Source organism: Antennarius striatus, chromosome 2, assembly GCF_040054535.1.
Source record: "Antennarius striatus isolate MH-2024 chromosome 2, ASM4005453v1, whole genome shotgun sequence".
Classification (NCBI taxonomy): Eukaryota; Metazoa; Chordata; class Actinopteri; order Lophiiformes; family Antennariidae; genus Antennarius; species Antennarius striatus.
Window position 1 is genome coordinate 5,902,823 of NC_090777.1, and position 13,722 is coordinate 5,916,544.

Consider the following 13,722-nt stretch of genomic DNA (forward strand, 5'->3'; position numbering starts at 1 on the left):
TGTAGAAAGTAGCAGATCTGACCATAAAGAAAATCACCCATGGGTTTAATGTGGCCTGAAGCCCTGTTTGTCATGTCAGTACAGAATACATCACAGAGAATTCATGTTTATCTAAAAAAACAGCAACACTACGATCAAATCATTTTGAAAAAAATCTGCATTTTCTGTGATCTCAGCCCAGTTTGTGGCAAAGCCCACCAGTTCTTAATAGAGACATTAATATTACAAAGAGTTAAAAAAATAGAGCATGAATGTTTTCGTGAATAAGTGCAGTGTTAGTCAATGGAGTAAGACCTCCATTAGGGTGAGATGGTTCTGCAGATGTTAGTTGACCTCACATCGCGTTTTCGAAGCTGAACTACGCAGACACGCAGCTTCTATATGTTTTAGAACTTTGTCAGATACGTAATTAGCTTTCATCATTATTCAGACCAGTTATTTTTATGTGTTTGTTCTACCTTAGCTGGAGAAGAAAGAAGTATCACCACCCTTCCAGCCTCAAACCTCTGATGACTACGGCCTTGAAAATTTTGACACGCAGTTTACGAACGAACCAGTGCAGCTAACACCAGATGATGAGTAAGTACTGCTGCTTCAGCTCACACCCACCCAGATAGGTAGATAATTTTAATAATCTCGGAGGAAAATTGTGATTTTTTGTATAAAAAAGAGTAAACATACAAGCACAAAAAAATAAAACAAACATAAAACACTCGCTTAGAGCAGAGGTAGGCTGCAGCCTGCTCACGTATGCGCAGTAGCATTCTGATGAAAGTGGAGACTGGTTTTAAAATGTAGAAATAAAACAAAAAATAAATACAAACATATTTTAATTGAAGTGTGAAGGATTGAAATCATTCATTGATTTGCAAATGCAGTATTAACTCCTTTTTCTGTTTTGTGTATTTACGACTGAGATTGTTAAATACTGTACTGTATGCTTGAACAGGTGCACTAGAGAGATCAACTAGAGCTCGTCTCTGTATACTTACATTTTAGGAGATTTATGACATTGATTTACCATGACGCTCAAGAAAAATCTTAATTACCCTAGAATACTTCATTTGACTGTCCATTTGCTTTGGAATAACTGCAAGTTTGGGGTTTTCATTCATATAATTTAACATGACTGGAGTCTTCAGCACCGTTTATACACCAGTCCCGTTTGTGTCGTGCTGGGTGGGTGTCGCGTCACAGTCTCAGGGTTTTGTAATAATACTGTGGCCACAGGGTGCCTAAGACCTGAGTCAGTCCGGACACATGTAGAACCCTGAACCCTGACAGGAGTGGTAGATGAACCACCCTCACAGCAGTTAATACAGCTATTGATCACTACATCAAATGATCTCTTTATTCCATAGAATACAGCTTCTACATTGTCTGTAAATCCAGATGGGATCTAGTTATGTCATTAGCTCCATTAAACCAATGATTGACAAATAGAGTGAATAATCGAGCTAGAAATTTGCTCCCTCATGTAGATGAAAGTTGTACCGCAGATGTAGAACTAGAGTATTAATATTGTTGGAAACCCAAGTAAAATCTCCGGTATTTGCCTAGAAGCCACTGGGAAACACTTTATTTGACAGAAAGAGTATAGCATGAAACAGTAGACATTTTCCAACCTGACATTCTGTATGTCTAGCTGTAAAGATCTGAAGGTACGGTCAGAGTGTACACATGTGATAACTAGAAAATAGAACTGGGATACTGTATTGCATGTCTGTGCACATAGACAGAGGGGGCTGACCACCCCCCTTTGGTCTACATCCAGTCAGATGGAGAGTCCCACTGATGTAATGTCCACCAGAGACATTGCTTTGATTGACGCAAAGGCTCCCATTGGAAGCCGTAAGACTTCCAATTGGAGCCATAAGACTAGCTATGTAGAGGAGGGTGTGGCTCAACAGACGGGGTGCAGGCTCTGCTGCTGCAGGCTCCGCTGCTGCAGACTGTCTGAATTCAGTCAGACAGTCTGCAGTCTGGAAGCCAAGCTGGTGAAGACACCAGCTTGGCTTCCAGTCCTCTGCATTGTCACTAAATGGATTCATAAAGATTTGTAGGGCTCTGCCGATCGGCATTACCAGGCTTCTAGACTTTTTTTTAAATCCAAGCTGGATTTAAATTTTCTCCATATACATTTTTTGTAAATGTTTTATTGCATTCATTTTTGAAAGCAATTTCACCTTGACCACTGACTCACTGCTCAAAAACCTAGGCTTAGTTAAAAATGAAATGCATCAAGCACAAACAGGTAAATTTTCCTTAACATCAATATCTTTGTCACTACTGTGTACTGTACAGTGCTGACCTGAATGAAACACTGACCTGAATCCAGATCCAGAGGTCAAGTATTGCAGCTCATTAGGGAGTAAGAATAATTCTGAGCATCAGGACCAGCATGATCTCTGAGGATCGTCTGTGACAGAGTTAAAAAACAGGAACATATGAGCAACATTTGAGGAGGTAATTGTTGTAGTGTTGTGTGTGTGTGTGTGTGTGTGTGTGTGTGTGTGTGTGTGTGTGTGTGTGTGTGTGTGTGTGTGTGTGTGTGTGTGTGTGTGTGTGTGTGTGTGTGTGTGTGTGTGTGTGTTAGTGGAGAGGACACTGCCAGTTTAGTATTAGAGACATGAACTTGGCATCAATCACGATGGCACATCAAAAGAAGACACAAGCCTCCCCCCTGCATCTTACACTTCATCTAACCACCTCTCATCAGCCTCCTTATACCAAAGAGAGGGCCGGGTGTCGCCCACTCCTGCTTGGAGGGGGGATGATGCAAAAGCTTTCTGGTCTCCCATCTCTCCCACTCATGATGGGCTTGGCACAGGAAGAAAGAGAAGTGAGAGCCGTGTAGAGAGAGAGAAGGGTAAACTCTCCATGTTAGAGATTTATAATGTGACATTAAAAGCCAGGATGGCTGGGGGCCCTTGCCAGCATGGTGAAGGGAGGGGGAGAGAGGCTTTATTTTTCTGTGCCAGCTCAGTCTTAGAAAATGGCAGCCTCAGCTAGTCCCCAGAGATGTGCTTTTTTTCATCTGTAGCTTCTGTCCCTAGAGGATGTTTTCAAGGATCTGATGAGAAGACCCACCAATTTACCCCGCTAGTGAACCGGTTCTACACCTCCACGCTACAGCTGCTTTACTTCAGTCCCCTCCTGAAAAAGAGTTTGTTCTACAATCGTTGCTGCATCAGTACATTTGCTAAAATCACAACTGTATTGATTTGTGAGGATAAATAAATGTAAAGAATATTTCAAGTAAATCCAGGTCTTTCTAACTGGATATTAAATACTATTTTTTACTTTTTTTTTACTCTTTGGAATTTCCCATTTTCTAGGAATGAAGTATTTGCTCAAGCAGTAGTAATAAGAAACTCTGTAGACCTCATGCATGCAGAACAAATAAGTTATGCCATTACCATAAATCAAACTTGGAGTAGCTATAACCTGAAGGCTACATCTTGTATTTGTGCAGTCAGTCTACCATTAAATGTCAAGGCACACATTAGCCTTAGTTAACTAGTGAGATGATCTCAAAACTAAACAGAATGGCTGGTTATCTGTTGTCTGTTGTCACTGACAGCTGTATTCCCATTCTTCCATTGAAGGGATTTGACTGAACATCCCAGAAACCCGAGACAGGAAACACAGTCGAAGGCCAAAAGCTAATTTGTAATTTGTACTGTAGAAAAAACACCAACAAGCCAGTTTCCAGGTACATCTGGGTGGCTATCAGGATGTGAGCACACTAACATCAGAGCAAGTATTACTGCATGAATCACGACGATTAACCGTGTCTCACCACGGGCGACTGTTGCTGATCAAACGGTAGCACCAAAAAGAAGGTTTAATGGAGAAAATATCCTCCTGCATTCTACTTCTTTTCCTTTCAGCTTCAGGGGTCGCCACTGCAAATCAGTTGCCTCCATCTAACTCTGTCTTGTTATATCCCTCCTACATCATCCAATCCTTTTTCTCTGCATCTGGTAAAGCTTTTACCAGATGCCCCGGAAGAGCTAGAGGAGGTGTCTGGGGAGAGGGAAGTATGAGCGTCCCTCCTAAGACTGTTGCCCCCGCGACCCTGCCCCGGATAAGCTGTTGAAAATGGATGGATGGATGTATTGCATATATTTTCTGAATAAAACCGTATATAATCTAATTCAATGTGTTAATCCTTGCTTGCTATATTGTAGCCATATATTAAAGGAAATTGTTTTATGATCATTGGTCCTTGCAGGGTTCAATAAAGCAATAAAGGTAATAGATAACATGTTCATGCATGTATTTTGAATATAAATTTATACGTATATGTTTGTGTGCATGAGTTACATAGGATGATTAGTGTCACTGGAAAAAAAACAAGGTCTGTGTTGTGAGATAAAAGTCAGAATTCCGACAGCAGCACCAACAGCTTCTTTCTCACATCTGGTTCGGTAATGCCTCATCATTGATGACGTGTTGTTACTGTACGGCAGGTGCTGGGAACAAGGCAAACACTTCACCTGCAAATTAAAAATGACGTGTGAGGTTTATTATTTTCTACTGTGTGAGCAACAGAGCCTGAAAATAATTCTTAGAAATAAAAATCTACTTCGTTCGGCAGCACCAGTTCAAAATGTTCCCAGACTTGAGATCTCTTTCTGGTTGGATCTATTGTAAAGTAATCACGACGCACACTGTCCGTCAGCAATCGGAACGCTAATGTGATCAATCCAAGGGATATTGACAGGATTGGCAGCTGTTTCATCCATTCTAATGTTTCTCGGACTGGTCGATGTTTGGGATCACCCGTTGATCCAGACCACTAAACTGTTTCACCAGGTGAATGGTGCTCCATTCACCATGTGAATGGTGAGATGGGATGCTCAGTTCTTCGGTGCACTTGGTGTGCCAAACGTCATCAGTCACAGGATGTCTATGTAGGTTCTCAGTCATCCAGCTCCTGGTTATCCAAAAGCTTTTTTAGTCGATCCACTGGACGTTAAGAAAGTTCTTGAAGATGTTTCGTCTCTCATCCAAGACACTTCTTCAGTTGAAGAATTTCGATCCACTTTCTTAACATCCAGTGGATCGACTCAAACAGCTTTTGGACATCAGTCACATAGTTTTTCCATGTTTGAAACATGCTCTGGAACAGTGTTTCACATGGGAACACCAACCGAGTCCGGGGTGCATATCGGAGCGTCGGAACAAAGCGGACATCACTACTCGTCAGCCTCTTCTCAAAAGGCCTGCTCTTCTCCTAAGAGGGTGCCAGATAATTCTGTGTTCTTTCAGTGATGCTAGTGTTTCTAGTTGTCTCTCAGCTGCCTGTCCTTTTCTGTGTTTGTGGATTTTTGTCTTTTTTTTCTCTCTGCTGCTTTTGGTTTTTGTTGCTGTTTTCAGCCTGAGCAATAAACCTGTTGATTTTTACATTTGTGTCAGTCTCTGCTCCTTGGGATCCAGACTCGAACAATCCTTAACACTCTTCTGTGTGTCCTACTCTCTCTCTATTTGTACCTCTCTGAAACTCCTAAAAAGAAAAGCACTGTGTTCTGGACCAGATTGTATTATTGGAGGTTGACCTACTCCTATGGTGAGAGACCTTCACATGTGATCAGACCAGCAGTAATATTTGCATCACCAGTGTTTTCCTCTGCCAACTGGAACAAAAGTTACAACTATTTCATTCTGTTGTCTTTATGCTCTATGTGGGAGGAATGTAAACCTGTTCCACATCCACCCTGCTGCTTCAGCAGGGAGATGTCTAGTTCATACATTATTTTAACTGGAAATCATGGTGTTGCTGTTCCTAAGAGACCTAGATCCTCCGCTGGACTTCAGCTAGTCCACTCATGCACATAGTAGATAGCCAGCAGCATCACTAAGAGAGGAGGAGTATTTTTAACTGCCACTCTGAGCCCACTGGCGATGGGGTTCCATTCCATTTACCTCTTACACACTTTTGCTAATGGAAGAATATTCAGGAAACAGTTTGGTAACACAATTTGGAGCTCTTCCACTAATAACGCCACACCATGTTGGCTGAAACTCACTTGACATAATGCACAAAAGAAACCAATTTTAAAAGGATTCAAGGACTTCATGTGAGAGAAAGTGAAAAGACGCATCAGGTCTGAGATTAGAAGAGTGCGGCAACATCTGAAACAGTAGAATTGGTAAAAGCTCATTGATTCTCTGAAATACAGAAGACAAACATTTCAACATTTCACTTAATTTTAGATCTTTTTGTATCATCAGTTTGGATTTCGTTTTCAACCCTTTATTTTGTCATCATTTTGGCATGAATGGAGAACACTGGGGGACGAGGAGAGTTTAAATTGCAAATTACTTTGTATTCTAATGAGAAAATGTCACTGGACCTGAGGTTTGTTCCTGAGGCTCTGACCAGATAAACAGCAGGCGGCCCTATCAAGCAGCATTAGAATGCAACATTAGCATTCATCATTAGCTTCAACCACAAGTTTGTTGCTCTATTTTTTTCTATAGTTCTACAGCACTGAAAACATATTGGATTATCTTGGTCAGTTGGTAAATATTCATTATTAAAGCGAAGAAATTTGAAGCTTCAAGTAATGAGTCTGTGACATTTCTGCTTTCATTGAGGCTGGACTTTTGCATTTGTAGTTTAAGCCAAATCAACTCGGGTATATTATTACATTGATATATACTGTCAAGAAACAAACAAAAACAAAAATGGTGGAGAAAAGCGAGGTTAAAAATGAGTCACAGTGACATAAGGAGAGGATGAACTTAGTGCTTGATGGTACTATGGATCAATGACAAAATCAAAAGTGAAGCAGTGTGTGTGTGTTGTGAGAACAGAGCAGATTTTTTTGCAGTGGACTGTGTGACTGTTCTTCCTGTCTGCCTTTCAGGGACGTCATCAAGAGAATAGACCAGTCAGAGTTTGAGGGCTTTGAATACATCAACCCCCTGCTGCTGTCCACAGAAGAATCTGTATGAGGGAGAGACCATCTTCCTCCTTCGCCCACCTACCATTTGTCTGAGCTGCCATCTCAGCCAAAAACTCTCACAGGCGAGGAGGAAGAGTAAGGGACAGCAGGAAGATGAAGTCACTCTCCAGACCTGTCAACAAATGGGAGGATGCAAGTCTTTCATTCCTGAACTGCTCACATTGTTTTGTTGTTATACAAAACTCCTCTTTGTCAGAACCTACATGGAACAGACTTCAAAAACATTCCCTATTGTTCCATTGTCTTTCCTTCTCTTTTCTCCTTCAGCCTCATCCCTTTTTCCCCTCTGGACCATCCTCATGTAAAAACAGCACGAGCAGCTTTGTGATTTTAGCAGAGCCATTTCATTCTGTGCCTGCCATGATGAACACATTTCATCCATCCCACATCCTGAAATCAATATGACAAACTTCACATGCACTTTTTTTATTTATTTTTTTTCCTATCTTTGAAAAACAATGTACAAGGAAAAAGGAAAAATAATTTATTATTGTGTATTTTAATGTAGTTAGTGAATCTGAATTGACAATGCCTTTTTATTGATGCAGCTGGCACATTTTCATCTTTAACCACAAACATTTTTTTTTCTTTGATTGTATGAACAATAGGGTGGATGGGGGTGTGAGTGGGGGGCTGCGGGTTGGGGGTGGGGAAGCTAACTGGTAGATGGCTTTTTATTAAGAAGTGCCTCAAGGATTGTATTCATTAACTTGTCTCTGATTGCACTTATAGCTTATTGAACACGTCCTCACCCATTACAACCAGTTCAAACAATGGAAACTGCCTGTTGCAGTCATCACATGACCATTTTATTTGTGTTTAATTGATAACTTTTAAAAATTCAGTGTAGACGTGAATATTAATACCTGGTCAATAAATTCCTCAGTACTTAGTAAGACAGCATTGGTGATGAAAAGGTAACTGCTGAGGGGTAATGATTGGTATTCCTGTTTAATAGTGAAGACTACATGGTGTTAATGGTGGATATTATCAGTCTGGCACCATAGAAACAACTTCAGGACTGAGAAACAAAGCAGTTCATGGGCTCCAACCTCCACAGTTGCTGTTCAGGCTTTCTGGCAAGCTCAAATTCTACACCAGCTGCCACCATCTGCAGTCAGTCAAAAGGACCCCATGACCAGTGGGTTGTGTTGTCTGTTTCTATCTTTGGTTTGCCGTCTTTCCATCTCCACACGAAGACTGGCTGTACACGCTCTAACTGAATTTGTTATGTTATTTGTTTATGCATTCAAGCGTCATATTTAAATTTTATTTGAAATGATTGTTGTTTGATTTCTAAAGGGATGTCTTCAGAGAACCATCAGAAAAAACTTCTTTAAGAATCCAAGTGAACAGACTGGTGGAGTATGGCAGTCCAAGTCTGTCAATGTGATTAAAAAAAAATCCTTCAAATAATGATTTCGTATTTTAAAATGATTTTGAAATGAGATATTAATAAATTAAGTCATCACAATGAGAAATGAAGACTACAATCATTCTGATGGTTTTTTGTTGTTTTTATATCATATTGGCAGAAACTGTTGAATCTCCACTGTTTATCATTGAAAAACAACAAGAAATCAGATCTAAAGCCTTTTCTGCCAGAATGCACATTTTCATTCAAACGTGAACCATGCGGGTGGTTGGGAATGAATTTAAAAATACCTACTTGGGGCCTGTTTCATGAATGACACTATGAAAAGCAAGAATTAAATCAAACTGTAACATCCTAATCATTAACTCCAACCAGGTCCAGATCGCTTGTGAGTGCACACTATTTTTAAGAAGCCCCAGAAGTCAAACATTGGTCAGATCAGTCCACTGTGGCAAACAGCTGTACCTCAGTATGAGCAGTGCTTAATTTGAATAATTAAAGCATAAATTAACCTCCAATAAAGCCAATACAGTTGCTACAAACAACGGAGATGAAGACTGGCAAGTTGTTGATCAACTGAAATGATAAATAGAATTAAGTAAATGTAAGGAATTGTATTCCGTATGTATTATAACTAAATAGTATACATGTTTGTCACAGGTACTAAATGTACTACAGGTGTTATCTTAAAATTTTGTTTGTTTAAATTTAGATATTTTATTCTTTTCTGTTTGCTGGGTTGAGATTATTTACGAGAGTAAATAGCATTACATATTTTTAAAATTCCCACTATTGATGTAAGTACCAATTTGTAAAACTTGATTGAATTTTTGAACCAATTAGCTTAAGGTTTGTGTTTATTAAAGTCAAGTAATCTGACAGCACCACAGAGTCAGTGGTACAACAAGCCTGGCTTATTTGGCAAACTTGCGTTGTTAAACAGGCCCCAGGGGATTGGCTGAAGACTCAGGTTTGCCTCTTTACTATGTCCAGGTAGCACTGCAGTCACTCTGCCAAATCACTGGCCACATTGTTGTTCACATTTATCCAGAGTCAGACTGGACTTGTGCGCACATGTTCATTGGTTGTTAGTGTCTATTTGATCAGAAATGTTTGACTGTACATGACAAGTAAAAGTAGCATCATATGTTAGTATGAAACAAAGACATGTGTTTCTCGTCTTTGGACATTGTGCCCCTTTAACATCAGGACCAGAACTGGTCAACAATGCCCAGTGTTTAATACCTGATTGAAAGGCAAAATATTTTAATGGTTTATTTTGTCACTTATTACAACTTCAGACCTTTATACACAGCTAGTCAAAGTTGATCACCTTTCCAGGCTGTTGGCTAATTTCACAACTCCACCGGTTTCCAGACGTTTTTATTCACTCAACTTCCCGTATGTATCACAACAATAGGACGCACACTTTTATTTATACTTGAGGTTGTTTCATAGTTAAAGTTTAACTTTACAGATCTTTATAAATTACAAGCAACATGTTTGTAATCGGTTTTTGTTGAAATAGAATGACACGCACAACAGGTCAAAATGAGCTACGAGCACAGATTTAAGTTACCAACAAGGTTGTTGCCTCTGAAATTAGCTTTGCGTTGATTTTTCCACTTCTGAGGAGCTCTTTCAAGGCAGAGATTTATTTAATAAAATCTGATTCATGCTAATTTGATAACCACATTATAGGATTAATTTGCTGATCCCAAGTCAAAGGGTCACGATTATCTTTAAAGGCAGCAGAGAGAGAAGATAATGGAGCAGTTCCTCAGTCACTCATTAGTCCACTGTAGTGAACACACACACACACACACACACACACACACACACACACACACACACACACGCAAGTCAAAGGAAGTGTCCTCCTGACCTCCATGTCTTCTGTTGTATTTTATTAGTGTCACATTGTGTTGGGTTATAAAGGGACCAATGGATGAACTGGGAGTCCTTGAAACCACAGGAAACGGTGAAGGCCATTCCATCATCTACAAAAATGAATGAAATTATTCCATATTTTTTTCCTAACACAATGCTGGTTGGATAAATTTAGTTTTGCCTCATCTTTGTAAATACTTGTAATTATTAAACATGTTTTCGGTGAAGTGACTTCATTTTGTGGGTAACAGGTAATAATCGGTCAGATACTTCAGTTTGTGTGTGTGTGTGTGTGTGTGTGTGTGTGTGTGTGTGTGTGTGTGTGTGTGTGTGTGCGTGCGTGCATGCCTGTGTGGCTGTCTGTCTGTCTGTCAATTGGGAAGTTCACACACGAATTTGCCCCCTGATCTTGGCTAAATGTTCATACTTGGAGGTCAGCACAGTTAATTAACCAGTATTTATCATCTAATATCACGTTCACTGTTTCATACAGAAGAAGTAAAATGTTTTCGAGGAATTAACATAACATGTATCTTCAGTAGATTTCATTGGCTCAGTTGCACCAGGGCACATGAGAAGGCTGCCACTTCACATACAACACACAGGGGTCATCAAATAACGGACGGCGGTCCGGATCCGGACAGCGTGATGGTTCTGTCCGGACCCGTGACCCCTCCATGATAAATTCATGAGAGTAGATTTTTTGGAGAATTTGTTCTGATGGTCGCGGCTACAGACGGCGGGCGCTGCTCCTCCAGTTAACACGGTAATAGCTCCACTCAGTTCAGCCAATTATATTGATTGTCTACCTGCTCTATCAGTGCACCTGGAAGTGAGACAGCTCGCTGCCGCTACCGCCCTGAGTTTACTGTTACAGCGGAGCAGAGGAAGGGAGACAGAGAGGACAGCATAGATCCAAACGAAAGGAGGTTTATGAGGAAAACCGCTGGTTAACACTGAGTGGACAGAGAAATTTATGTTTATTCTTCCGTCAGGCAGTTCAAAACCATCTCCTCATATGCTCCTAACACGTACCATTAATTAAAAATGGTAAGATGAAGCGCTTCTAGGAACCAAAGCACAGAGGTTTTGAACAAAGTTATCTCCTGAAGTCCAAGCTGAGGGCAAAAGAACCAAGCAAAATCTGAAGAAAGTTCACTCTAAAGGTGAACATGGATTTTTTGCGGCAACATAAAAAATCTTCTAGTGATGGGACAGTTGTGAAGGAGTGCTTAGACACCGTTGTTGAGACATTATTTGAAAGACAACAGAAAGATAAGTTGTGTGAAAAACCCAATAAAATCCCAATGTCAACTTCAACAGCAACCAGAAAATCAGAAATATTAACATCTTGATGCAGCTATTCAGAGAGCACCATGCATATCTTTGGCCATTGATGAGTCTGCAGATGTTGCTGGTAATGTCCATCTTTTGTGTGTGTCAGGTTTCCTTCACAAAGATAAGGAGCTCTTTTTTGGATGTACAACCACTATGAAACACAAGAGGAGGGGACATGTATGCATCAATAAAAGACATGCTGACAAAGAGGGGCATAGACCTGAAGCGGATGGTCTCTATCACCACAGATAGGGATATGGTGGGGAAAGAGAAGGGGGCTGTGCCCTGGATGAAGGAGGACAACCCAGGTACCATTACTTACCACTGTCTCATCTATCAGACTGTACCACTCTATGCGAAAATTTTGTTGAAGTAATGAGTGATGAAACTCATCAACTTCCTTAGGACATCCTCATCCCTTCAGCATTGCCTCCTGAGGATTCTGGAAGCTGTTGAGGCAAAAGCCAATGACCTGCTACCACACAACAACGTGAGCTGGCTGAGTAAAGGCAATGCACCGGAGCGGTTCTTGTCTATTTGAAAATAAATAGCAGCTTTTTAACAGGGCAAGAGTCAGAGAGCAACACAGTTTTCACTCTTTTTGCAAGATTAGTACAGTATGAATACAGCTGCCTTTTTGGTTGACATTACATCACATCTCAGTGATCTCACAATTTAAAGCTGTAGGGCCAGAATAATTCAGTTGCTAAACTTCACAAAAAGGTTCAACAGCTTCGGCGTTAGGCAGCAGCTCCTCCTGCTATTCCAGAATCCACTCAGTTAAATAATATTCTACATTAAAAATTCATAATAACTGAAAACGTGGACATAGGAGACACACACTGGACTTGGGTTCAGACCTTTTACTAAGAGGAAATTTTAATAACTGGACCTCCGTGACTTTTAATTGAATACCCCTGTACTACAGGATACTTGGAACTATGCTGTGTCCCGTCCTTTAGTACAGGCAATTGGCAGTACTTTGCTATGGTGTCTGCACAGACATGATGGAACCTAAAAAACACATGACCACCTGTCTAGCATAATGTAGGTCCCCTGTTTTCTGCCAAAACAGCCCCACTTTGACTGGAAAGAAAGTCAATGCCTAATACTCATTGTTCTGTTGCTTAAGACAAGTGGTCCCCAAACCCCGGACCGCAGACCGGTACCGGTCTGTGGGTCATTTGGTGTCGGGCTGCACAAAAAGAAAAAATCATTTGCATTCCGTTTTATTTATTTCGGAGTCTGAAAAATGTTTTATTTTGAAAAGGGACGTCTGTGCGGAATGACACACAGACGAGTATGTGCGTCTGTCCCGATTGACAAGTCCCAGTCACATGACAGGTTACCAGTTTCTACATCTAAATTAAGCACCCACAACTGCGCCAGTGTACTGAATTAAAATCAAGGCATATTATCCTGAGATCGTCCAAAAAGTATCAAAAACCCAGCCTCCATTTCCAAGCTCCTGTCCGTGGAGTGGGATTTTCTGCAGTGATTATAAAGAAAACCAAACTGCGGAGTACACTGGACATCCGGAACACACTTCAGTTGTCATTGTCTCCTGTTACCGCTACATCAGCAGTCCCCAACCACCAATACTCATTATTTTAATTACTTGATTGACTTGTTCAGCCTTTTATTTCTCCTACGTTGAATGTAAGTCAACAGTGTAGTTTCTTCAATCGAGTTTTTAATATAATTATGTCTTACAATTATTTCGTTTATAGAGATGTTAATTATCGATTTATGAAAAAATGTTGTTTATTGTCTGTTGATGCCTGCATTTTACATAAAACCAAATGCGGATGATTCATTATTAGACTTCAGCTGTCCTGGCGTCATTAACGATTATAGAGCAAATGAAGACCGGTCCATGAAAATATTGTCTTAGATAAAACTGGTCCATAGTGCAAAAGAGGCTGGGGACCACTGGCTTAAACCATCCCTGAACCCTTTTTACTTTATGGCATCGTATATTATCTGGTGACCCTCACCATTTACCACTCTGTATGCACTCTAACTCTCACCTATGGTCATCCAGGAGAGGCTCAAGGAAAACTTCTGCTCCTTCGCATTGAGTGGGGTGAGGCGAGATGGTTTGGGCACGTAGACCTTCAACAGACAGATTTTCTGATAATT

General features: G+C 40.5%; 1 protein-coding gene across 2 annotated transcripts in view; it reads left to right on the forward strand.

Moving 5' to 3' along the window:
* Positions 1 to 12,070, forward strand: part of prkcz (protein kinase C, zeta) — a 118,466-nt gene extending 106,396 nt beyond the window's left edge. The window contains exons 17-19 of one of the 2 annotated variants that reach the window (XR_011037224.1): positions 464 to 579; positions 11,687 to 11,888; positions 11,986 to 12,070. Coding sequence is in view for 1 of the 2 variants with exons in the window: in XM_068326184.1 (XP_068182285.1) it covers positions 464 to 579; positions 6,879 to 6,966 (204 nt within the window). In the remaining variant the exon portion in view is untranslated. Of the gene's footprint in view, positions 1 to 463; positions 580 to 6,878; positions 7,575 to 11,686; positions 11,889 to 11,985 lie in introns of those variants that run through there. The other variant, XM_068326184.1, reaches the window with a different exon arrangement.
* The last annotated feature ends 1,652 nt before the right edge of the window (positions 12,071 to 13,722 follow it).